The sequence below is a fragment of the Mirounga angustirostris genome, unplaced genomic scaffold, assembly GCF_029215605.1.
Source record: "Mirounga angustirostris isolate CCGP_5_RB_7025 unplaced genomic scaffold, mMirAng1.0.hap1 SCAF_17, whole genome shotgun sequence".
NCBI lineage: Eukaryota > Metazoa > Chordata > Mammalia > Carnivora > Phocidae > Mirounga > Mirounga angustirostris.
Window position 1 is genome coordinate 24,938,059 of NW_026991725.1, and position 11,049 is coordinate 24,949,107.

General features: G+C 59.9%; 1 protein-coding gene across 2 annotated transcripts; it reads left to right on the plus strand.

Annotated features, from left to right (window-relative positions):
* Window positions 1-1,435: 1,435 nt before the first annotated feature.
* PPP1R1B (protein phosphatase 1 regulatory inhibitor subunit 1B) lies at window positions 1,436-10,704 on the plus strand. Of its 2 annotated transcripts, none has more exons than XM_045888081.3 (7): window positions 1,436-1,996; window positions 3,658-3,718; window positions 4,030-4,052; window positions 4,460-4,535; window positions 7,950-8,156; window positions 9,683-9,802; window positions 9,890-10,704. In XM_045888081.3, exons 1-7 carry the CDS (start codon window positions 1,916-1,918, stop codon window positions 9,937-9,939), a joined length of 618 nt encoding a protein of 205 aa, XP_045744037.1. In that variant the 5' UTR covers window positions 1,436-1,915; the 3' UTR covers window positions 9,940-10,704. The 2 variants fall into 2 exon arrangements, with proteins under 2 accessions (XP_045744037.1, XP_054366801.1); XM_054510826.2 differs by lacking the exon at window positions 1,436-1,996 and adding an exon at window positions 3,033-3,109.
* The last annotated feature ends 345 nt before the right edge of the window (window positions 10,705-11,049 follow it).

The following is an 11,049-nucleotide window of genomic DNA, read 5'->3' on the forward strand; positions in this document are numbered from 1 at the left end:
AATCCTGAGTGGCCAGGATTCCCAGCTCCTGTAAGCAAAGCTCTGCTCTCCTGCCACCCTCTGGGTGACTCTGGGGTGCAACATCGTGTCCTTGACCCCGTTTTCACAACACTCCTCTGGTCTCTTGCTCCCTTCTGCCAAGGACCCAGCATGCTGGGGCTAGGAGTGGAAAAGTTGCAGGAGGGGGTGGGGCAGGGGGAGTGCTCCTGGCTGTTCCAGGTCTGAGCGTGACCAGGAGAGAGGACAGCCAATACAAACAGAACCCCAGGAAGACGCATTTTTATGTATTCGTCTACACATGCACCCTCTCAACGCTACGGAAAAGCATTCTGGTGCTCTCCCATAGGCCTGCAGAGATACCCAGGGCCTGGACAGATAAACAGGGACACCCTAACCCACAGGACCAGCTCCTCCCTTTTCCCCTCCGGAGACACACACCAACACCTCGGCAAAGGGAGAGAGGCTCACACCTCCGAAATGAGCACATGCACCTCTCCCCCCAGCTCTGTTCCCAAATGCACCAAACTCACACACGTGATGGCACGTGTGCTGGTACAAGCAGCCCCCCGACTCTGCCCCCTGGGCCGGCTCTGGCTCCCCCCTGCTTTAGATCTGGGGAGAAAAGACAGGAGACACATGAACCCAGGGTACATCAGGGCAGGGACACATCCCCCCCTGCCCCCCAGGATCACAACCTCATCCACCTCTTCTGCACAGGCTAGAGCTGTGGATACAGCCCCTCCACCCCGCCCCCCCAAGCTGCCACACGCCAGCCCATCACCTTGACAGCCTCTGACATCCTCCCCCACACCCACACCCTCCCCCAGCACACAGCCTTCCCACACCCTGCCACTCACACCCGCATCCTTGACACTCTGACACACTTACTCACATAGACTCACACACACTCATGCCACACGGACCCCCCCCCCCCCACAAGCTCCCTAGCTACGGGCACCACAGGGCCCCCTGGCACTCACATACACTCCCTGCCATGATGACTGACACGTGTCCTCCCACACACACCCGCTCTTTCACACTCTCTGGCTCTCTAGGACACCCCCATTCACAGCGTGACACGCTGGTGGTAGTTTCTCGAGGACCTCCCAGGCCTCCTCGTGAAACTCCAAGGACCCAGGCCACGAAGGGGTTAAAGCCAGAGTCCCGTCTCCCCGCTGCCCCTCTCCCCCCACACCTCCCGCCCCGGCCTCCCCACCCCAACCCCCATTATCCTCCCCGCTGGACTCCATCAATAATGCAGCTTCAAGTTCTCGGGAGACGGCAGGGGGGCCCCCAGCCCGCTCCCCGGGTCCTGGCTCACACTCCGCACCCTCCTCCCGGCCCGGGGAGAACACGGTTCTCGGTGCTCATTGGCCACTTCCCACTGGGCCCTCCCACCCAGCCCCCGGGCGCCAGTCCCAGGCCGAGGGGACGGGCCGGGGACCCCAAGGCTGGGACCAGAGGGTGAGACCTGGAGGGATCGAGAAAGGCAGAGATAGAGGCGCACGGAGAGGAAGGGAGGGAGAGAGAGGAAGGCGGAGACACCCACAGAGACCCTCGGAGAGAGCGAGGGCAGGAGGGAGAGGCGAGACTCAGGCAGAGGGGCAGAGACCCCGAGCCCACGAGCCGGGAGCCCAGGCTGCAGGCGCCCGGGGACCGGCGCGGCGGGCGCGGCGGGCGAGCCCCAGAGCCGAGAGTCGGGGGCGCTCGGAGCCGGCGCGACCCCCTCCCGCTCGCGCGCCCTCCCCTCGCGGCGCGCGGTATTTTTATCTGAGCGTGAGCCGCTCGCCTCCCCCTCGCCGCGCACAGCCAGCGCTCGCCGCCGCGCCCCGAGCAGCGCCGGGAAGCCGAGCCGGGACCGCAGCCCCGGACCCCGAGACGCGCGCCCCCAGCCCCGCCAGCCGCCCCGCCCGCCATGGACCCCAAGGACCGCAAGAAGATCCAGTTCTCGGTGCCCGCGCCCCCCAGCCAGCTCGACCCCCGCCAGGTGGAGATGGTAAGGGGGCCGCGCCCCACCCCCGGCAGCGCCCCCAACACACCCCGGGGCTCCTCCCGCGGCGGGGCGCTGCCGGGGCCGGACCGGCCGGGGTGTGTATGTGGACGGGGGGGCGACGGAGCGTCTCGGGCCGCCTCGGACACGCGGGGGCGCGGGGCAGCGCGTGAAGTTCGCTGCGGACTCCGGCAACTTTTTCCCGGGGCCGCAGAACGCCGGGCGGCGAGCGTCGGGGCCCCGGCCGTTCCGGGCCAACCCCGGGCGGGGAGACTGTGCTCTGGACCCTGCACGGGGTCCTAACCGAGGCTGCCAGGGGGACCGCTGCGCCCTGGCCCCAGCCAGAGCCGGTCGGAAGTGAGACACGTGGTGGTGCACTGACCCGTTGTGCAGAACCGGCCTCCAGCTCGCGGCCCCAGGCTCTGCCCCTCTCGGGTCCCACCGTGTGTGCCTGGGCCGGGCCGCCAGAGCCTTGTCCTGACCTCCTGCTGCCAGGCCCCACACGGAGCCACAACATGCGGGTGGGGGCGACCAGTCGTCACAGACCCCTTCACAGAGTACTGAGTTCTCTGGAGAGCCTTCCTGGGGGTCGAGAGGTCTCCAAAGGTGGTGGGAGTGGACGGAGGGAGAGAAGAGGGCTCCGCACCCCCGCCCCCAAGTAGAGTGTTCACTTGTTGCTGACACCCAGCAGAGCAGTGAGAGTGGAGCCAAGTCATTCTGGGGAGAGATAGGGGGGCCATGGGGGAGGGGGGACGGTTGGGTCCTGGGTCTAAGCAGCTTTGGGTCTGGAGGCAGTTTGGAGAGCTTGGCGGGGGGGGGGGGGGGGGGGGGGGGGTGACAGTTTCAGCTTCATTCACCTGGTTCTCTCTGTGCATTTCCCTGGAGCTTGGAGGGGACCTAATTAACTGACAGTTGGTCTGATTGCCAAGCTGGGCGGGGGGAGCTACTGGGAGTGCTCAGTGCCCCCCCCCCCCCCCCCCCCCCCCCGTTCAGCTTGGCTCCTATACCAAGGAGGGCAACTTTTTGTTTTTTATGAGCACTGGGCCAGGAGTTTTACAGCCTGAGAGAGACTGCTAGAGAGACCCAGACACAGTCTTCCAGGGACACCTCCAGGACCGGGTGGGTCTGGGGCTCAGGCCCACATGTTGCAGGTTTCTGCAGCGCCTTGGCTCAGCCTCCCTCTGCAGCGGGATCTGGTTTCTTTGGAGCCCTTGAGCTGACCTTAGGTGGGCAGGGCCATGTGGGTGCCATGGCCCAGGGGGCGTCTCTTACCGTCAGCTTCTGCTCCTGAGGTCTGATTTCTGCAAAAGCAGGAGGGGATGGGCCTCCTTGATAGGGGAAGGTGGAAAGGGAGATGCCCATTCTGGAGGAGCCACGGAGGGGACAGGTATGGGTTAGGAGTCAGTGATGGGCTTTTCTCCTCCTTTCTCTGCCATGGCAAGCTGTGTGGCCTTGAGCTCCTGCCTGAACCTCTTTGAGCCCTAGGTTTTCACCTCTGTAAAATGAGGGGGTTGGGTGAACTATAGAGTTCCTTTCAGCTCTAACAGTCTTTGATTCAAAGGCTCCCTGGGGATTTCAAAGCACTGTTTGTTCCCTGCTGCCTGGGGGGGGGGGGTGCAGGTGTCTGTCCTGCTCCCCTCCCCCCACCTCTTTCTCCATCTCCTTAGATCCGGCGCAGGAGACCAACCCCTGCCATGCTGTTCCGGCTCTCAGAGCACTCCTCACCAGGTGGGCCCTTCCCTGCTGCCCCAGCCCTGGTCCCACCCTAACTCTGAAGCCTTCTTGGGGCCAAAGTCCCATGAGTTAGGACACTGAGCAGAAGATGAGGGGGAGTGGGTAAGGTCTGGGAGCCCAACCCTGCTGGGTTCCTTTATTGACCAGGCACCTTCCAACACCCAGAAGGAAAGGGCACACTTTCCCTTTCTCCAGAGCCTGAACCTTTGGGGAAAGTAATTCAGATTCTCTTTCTCTCTTCCCTTTCCTCCCCTCCTCTCTCTTCTTCCCTCGGCTTCCCTTGGTTCATTGGCGGTCTCCCTCAGAGGAGGAGGCCTCCCCTCACCAGGTGAGTTTCCAGGGGCAGCTGGAAGGAGGGATGCTGGGGGCCCTTTTTGGTGGGCTGGACAGGATTCCTCCCGACTAACACATGGTGCCACCCCGGAGGACACATTACCATATCCATTGGCACCTTGGTAAGAGTGCCTGGTGCCAGGGTCCCACTGGTACAGACTCCCCTGCCCTTGTCTTTCCTCTGCTCAGACTTGGGCTGGGCCTCCAGAACCCTGGATTCTGCCTTGAGCCAGGCCGCAGCTTAGGGAAGACCCTCCCAAAGAAACAGGGCAGCCTGGCTGGACCCATCAGCCGAGGCTAGAACAGTTGTGGCCTGGGTTGCCAGGGCTGGGGTGGAATGGAGGAAGGGTGAAGGGAGGGGGCCTCTGGTGAGTCTGTTTAACCTGTCACTTACCCTGGCAGAGAGCCTCAGGAGAGGGGCACCACCTCAAGTCGAAGAGACCCAACCCATGTGCCTACACACCCCCCTCGCTGAAAGGTACTATCCCCCCCTCCATCAGTCTGGCTGGCCCCTTGACCCCCCTGGAACCAGGCTGACACTGGGGGAGGGAGGTGAAGGGTTGAGCTTTTGTCAGTGGGGAGGGGTTGTCTTGTGTACCCCAACCACTACTTAGGGACCAGATCTTTCTTCATTCGGTCTTGTAAAGAAGGGGCCCAGGGGCCGAAAGGGGTGGCTACGGGCCTTCAAATCAGGTGGTGGGGTTGAAAGAAAAGAGGCGGCCAGCCTAAAATGACAAGTATCATCAACATACAGATATTCAGCTCTGTACCTCCTCTTTGCAAGTGTGTGCCAGACCACCTTCCAGTGCCCCCCCTCTGTCCCCCCCTTCTCTCCCCCCCAACCAGCACCTTCTCTAGGTACAGCTCTGGCTCCCCTCCCCCACTGGAAGAACATTTGTTCAGGCCAGCAAACTGGTTGCTTCTTGGTCCTGCTTCTCCTTTCTATGTTAAAACACAAGTCATTCCTAGAGCACACACTTAGAACACCTAGTGTGTGCCAGGCCTCACTGGTGGGCACTGGGCAAAATGGGAGGAGTCAGATTTGGCTCCCACCCTCTTGGGGCCTTTTGCCTCAAAGCGTGGTGGGTGAGTTACCGAGGAGAGGAGGGTTAAGCCTGGATTTGAAGGATGAGAAGGGATTCAATAGGCGGGCAAGGCATGGAAGGGCACTGTAGGAAGAGGAAAGGAAATGTGCACAGGGGAGGAGGTGTGAAATCACAGGGAGCCTTTAGAGTCCGCCTACACCTGGAGGAGAGGGCGTGGAGCTGGGGGCGTGGGGAGGGTCTCTTCCTAACTAAGCCAAAGGATGCCTTCCCACCCCCCACCTCAGCTCTGGCCTGAGGCTCTTCCTGCCAGGCCAGCCCCCTCCTCCTGTGGAGGGAGGAGACCGGAAGGGTGTGCTGGGAGCTCCTTCTGGGGTAGGTTTAATGAGTTCCCAGCACCGGCCAAGGTCAACAGGCGCACCTGCCAGCCTGCCTGCCAGGGTTAGGAGCAGAGAGGAGAGGCTGGGAGGAGAAGAGAGAAGGACAAGGGCATTTTCTCTGCCCCCCGCCCAGGACAGAAAGAGGAAGGGACAGCATGTGGGCAGTGGGTACAGCACCTGGAAGGACTTCCCACCTGTAGGGATGTGGGGGAAGGCCAGCCCCTGAAGGAGGCATGAGGGAGGTGGTGGCATCTTCTCAGGAGAGACCAGAAGACCTCTCTCTCCTCCCTACTCTGGGCTGGGGAGGGCTGAGTGGATGTGAGGGGCAAGAACCGTCCCTTGGACTCTTGGTCACGAGCATGGGGCAGAAGGCAGGGGTGAAGAGGCTAGGGCCAAGGGGCTTCCTGGGCACCCTGCAAGGGCTAGAAATGGGCTGCCACCACCATTGCCCCTTTGGACTGCACCTTAGCAGGGTCTAAGTTGGGAGAGGCAGGGCAGTCTGGGGGCTGTACTGCAGACATTCTGGCTTTGAAAGGGAGACTTGGGTTGGGGGAGCTCAGGGCCCCAGAAATGGGGACAGAGAAGAAGACAGCTGGGAGGGCGAGGAGGAGACCCCAGAGAGCTCCGAGAGGCAGGAGGGGAGGTGCAGTGCGCGGGAGGCTCATGGGCACCAGCAGGGGCGTGCCCCGCACACCTATTGTCACTGTGCCATGGGGACTAAACTCTCCTCCCCTGACTGGGGGCGAGGGCTGGAGCAGCCACTTCCTCTCCTCCCTTCACCCCCCAACTCTCAGAGGACCCTTCTGTACCTGGAGAGCACTGTTTTGCAGGCTTCAGCCCCTTTCCGGGCAAGGGAAAGCTTCTGGCAGGGTTGGGGCTTTGTTTTTTTTTTTAAGATTTTATTTATTTATTTGACAGAGAGAGACAGCGAGAGAGGGAACACAAGCAGGGGGAGGGGGAGAGGGAGAAGCAGGCTTCTGGCAGAGCAGGGAGCCCGATGCGGGGCTCGATCCCAGGACCCTGGGATCATGACCCGAGCCAAAGGCAGACACCCAACGACTGAGCCACCCAGGCACGCCAGGGTTGGGGTATGTAAGGGGAGAAGCCGAGGGCCTCCAGGGGAGGATGGACAACACCATCTTGGCTTGAAGGGGACTCTCCAAGGCTGAGCTCTCACACTTGGCTCAAGGTAAAGATCCGCCGCGTCCCCAAGGCCAGGGCAGGGCTATTTATTGTATTTTTATTGCCTGGGTAACTGGCCCAGAGCCAGCGGGAGGCACCGGGCTGGGAGCCTGGGGCAGGGTGGGGCAGTGGGCACACACAATGTGCCCTCTGTGCCTGTCCCAAGTTGGCAGGAGTGTGGTGCCCTGTTCATTGCACTGGAGGTTGCCAGCCTGGATCTACCCCTCTGGGCTTTCTGAGGGGAGGGGCTGCCGGCCTCCCCAGAAGGAGCTGTAACCACCCCTAGCTTGTCAGCATCCTGTCTGTGAGCTGTGAGTTCCGCTACCCAAGTGCTCTTAAATCCCACCGGCTCCTGGTCCCCCTGCTGCCTCTGCCCCAACCACTCCTCACAGCGTCCCCTCAACCCCTGCCATTCCCCCAGAATCCCCCAGCCCTGGCCCCTTTCTCCTAACCCCCTGGGCCTTTCCATCTTTTGGAAACTTCTCCTCAGCTGCCTACACTGTTCCTTTCCTAGGCCCTATCCCAGCAGGCCTTGGTGGTGTTGGGGGGGTGGGTGGTGTTTGCTGCTTTCTAGGTCACCACAGAGGGAGCTGGAAGCTTGGGGATGTGGGTCAAGATTGTGGGGGCTGCGTCTGAGCACATCACATCCCCAGGCACAAACTTCACTGGCTGTGGACTGTTACGTCCTCGGTCTCCGAATTGTCCCTACCTCAGCACCTGGGCAGAGACATGTGGAGTAGCGTCTATGACAGGCGTAGGGCCAGGGGGTGGGGACCGAGCCCAGCAGGATCGGGGTAAGCAATGAGCCCTCAGCAGTCTGGGCACGCTGCTAGAAACAGAGGGACAAATCCCGCAGGCCCTGGCCCACGGGTCCTGTGCCTCCCAGCCAGGGCTGTAGCTAGTGGACACTGTCTCCGGTCCCCGGTCCTGGGAGAAGCACATGCCCCAGCCACGGAATGTTAAGCTGCTGCTGTACCTGCCTGGTCTTGTCCAGCATGGCACCCTATGGTTCAGGGGAGCCGCCTGGGGCCAGCCTCCAAGGAGGTCTGCATCCCTGGACAGCTTAGGAGCCAAACACGATTAAGGGTCTGCCGCCTGCTGCTTCTGCCCTCGTCTGGCCCCCAGCAGACTGACCTGTGACCTTTAGCTTTTGAACTAGACCCCTGAGGGGGTTAGCCATGCCCTAGGCCACGGGAAGGAGGTTGGGGCTGGGCCACATGCCTCTCCAGCTCCATGGGCCGCTTCTTGGCCCGGCTCACCCTTGCCTTCTGGGGCCCCCTGGGCCAGCCGTGCAGCGCATTGCTGAGTCTCATCTGCAGTCCATCAGCAACCTGAGCGAGAACCAGGCCTCAGAGGAGGAGGATGAGCTGGGGGAGCTGCGGGAGCTGGGCTACCCAAGAGAGGAAGATGAGGAGGAGGAGGAGGAGGATGACGAAGAGGAGGAGGAGGAGGAGGACAGCCAGGCTGAAGTCCTGAAGAGCAGCAGGGGGCCTGGTAAGCTGAAGGAGCTGGGAAGCCTGGTGGGGTCCTCCTTGAGTGTCCTGGGGCACCCCTCCCAGTTCAGAGCTTTTCACACATGTTAAACCGCAGTTGTACGGTGAGGGCCTCCCCATCCTCCCACCCACAGGTGCCCTAGGATACCTGGGCTGCTCCCATCCTGACCCTCTCCCGAATCAGTTCGTCCCTAGTAATTCCGCTATTCCCTAAGAGTTATGGCAAGGCCACATGAGGTTTGAGGCTAGACCCAAGAAAAGACTTCCCATGCATGGCCGTGAGGGAGTACAGGAGATGCAGGGATAGAGAACTAAGAGGGTGCAATGCCGTCATTACCTGTGTTTTTATTTTTATTTATTTATTTTTATTTTTTTAAAGATTTTATTTATTTATTTGAGAGAGAGAATGAGATAGAGAGAGCATGAGAGGGAAGAGGGTCAGAGGGAGAAGCAGACTCCCCGCTGAGCAGGGAGCCCGATGCGGGACTCAATCCTGGGACTCCAGGATCATGACCTGAGCCGAAGGCAGTCGCTTAACCAACTGAGCCACCCAGGCGCCCACCTGTGTTTTTAAATGTAAGATGTGGTTTCTGCTGGGAGGCAAAGAGCTGGTTCTTAAGTCCTTCCCAGGACCCTGTGGCTGTTTCTCCCCCTTTTATTTCCTGGGCTGGAGGTGAGAGGGTGCCCTCTAGTGTCTAGATGGAGAATCTAGGATGCAAGAACAACCTAGTCTTCTGCGCTTCAACTCCAACTGCCTGGGAAGAGAGGGGTCAAGGAGGGGCCTAAGACCTACACAAAAGACCTCAGAGCTAGAGGCCCCAGATCCAGAAATCTCCACAGAGGGTCCTGAGGCCCAGAGAATTCCTAGGCAGAAAGGTCTCTGCCCCTCCCATGGCTGTGTTTTCCATGCTTACCTATGGAAGGCTGTGCCGTATCTATCCCTCCCGGTGCACGTTAAACTTCCTGGTCCCATTATTTATGGGGATGAGAAACAGTCGACTAAACCTGCTTGCAGTGTCCAGCCCTCGCACCCAAACAAAATGGCTTGGACCTCCTCTCTGCATCTCTGGCAGTGGGGTATCAACGCTGGAGCAAAAGCTCCAGGTGGAAGTTGAGTCAACTCCCACTGAGACCCTCAGGACAGGTCAAGAGGAAGCAAGAGGAGACTGTTCTCTCTGGAAAAGCAGCAGGGCAGAGGGCCAAATGACAAGACTACCAAGGAGAAATATCAATTGCCACCACTCCGGGAGTGCTGGTGCTGGTCTGGTCAGCATATTAACTATTATCTTATTTAAGGCAATCTACGCAATTTCCTTCTCACCATCCCCTTCAGAGAGGTAATAACTGACTTATCTAACTCATATAGCTAGTCATTGGGAGAGCATTCTTGGTCCAGCGTTCTCTCCATTATACCATGATGCCCTCAGAAAGCTAAGCCTCAGCCATCAGAGAGGCTCCGCTCCTGCTCCAGGACGGCTGAATGGATACTTAGAGACTGTGTTTTTATCCTTTCATTCCCATCCCCAGCTGGGCAGAAGACAGCTTGTGGCCAGGGTTTGGAAGGACCCTGGGAGCGCCCACCCCCTCTGGATGAGCCCCAGAGAGATGGAAGCTCCAAGGAACAAGTGGAAGACCTGGCACTGAATGGTGAGGCTTGGTGGTAGCGAATGGGGAGGAGGGGCTGGGACTTTTGTGGGCGTGGCCAAGCCCTGAGTCCCTCTGCTTGCCTTGCAGAGCCTGGGGAGGAGCCACAGCGCCCCGCCCACCCTGAGCCTGGCACATAGGCACCCGGCCTTGCATCGCTCAGAAGGAAGTGGAGGGGGCATTGCTGTTCCCCAGATACCCACTCTGTCCCCACCCTATTTTGTACCCTTCCCCCTCACTCGCTAGGGCTGTGGCTTCTGACTTCTAGAAGACTTCAGGCTGGTCCATGTTTGCTTGTTTGCCCACCTTTGGCTGATGCCCAGAGTCCCTGGGCACTTGCTGCCTGATGCCTACCCCTGCCAGTCATTCCCCCATTTACCCAGAGGGAGGCGGGATGTGAGAGAGTTTGGATGATCCAGTAAGGGGGGGGGAGGGCAAAGGTTTATCCTTCACAATTCTACTCCCCAGACCCTTCTCCTGGGCACAGGAAACCCACAGGGCAGGACCCTAAGATCTGGGGAAAGAGGGTACTGAGAACCTGTAGGTGCCCTTAGATCCTTCTCCATCCCCTCTCCTATGGGGGATTTCAAGTTACCACCCCTCTCTCTGGCTTCTACCAGGGCCCAGGGCATCCTTCTCCTCAACCTCAACATTTTGGAAATCTTCCTGTTATCACCCCTGCTCCCCAGCCTGGGTGCCTGGAAGATGGACTAGCAGAGGCTGCTTTGTTGCGTTTTGTTTGTGCTTTGATGCCGGGAATGCCGCCTAGTATATGTCCTTAGGGGGGCGCACGGTGGGGAAGCCAGGTTCTCCTTGTCCTCCAGCTGCTCTGCCCCCCTTCCCCCCTTCCCTGACTCCAGGCCTGAACCACTCCTGTGCCGTAATAAATAAATCTTTGTAAATAACCGTGCTGAGACTTCTCTTTCAGGGGAAAGGAGAGGGAGGAAGGGGAAACGCGTTCCCCTATGTGGAAGACCTGGTGGGTGGCCACCTCGACCCTAGTGTCCAGTCCTCTAGACAAGCTCGGAGCACTCTTAGGAAGGACCACAGAAGTACTAGATCCTGCTAGGGATGGCTGAACGAGGCAGGGAGGGAAAAGAACTTTCAAGAGTAATTGGATTTCTCCAAAGGGACCAGTCCCCCAGCCCCAAAGGCCTCCCCTCAGGAAGTTCCCCCTTTTTCCCCACAGTGCCAGGCCTCTGTGGCCTAACGATGATGATGCCCCTGGGCTTCTTTCCCATTTCCCCCGC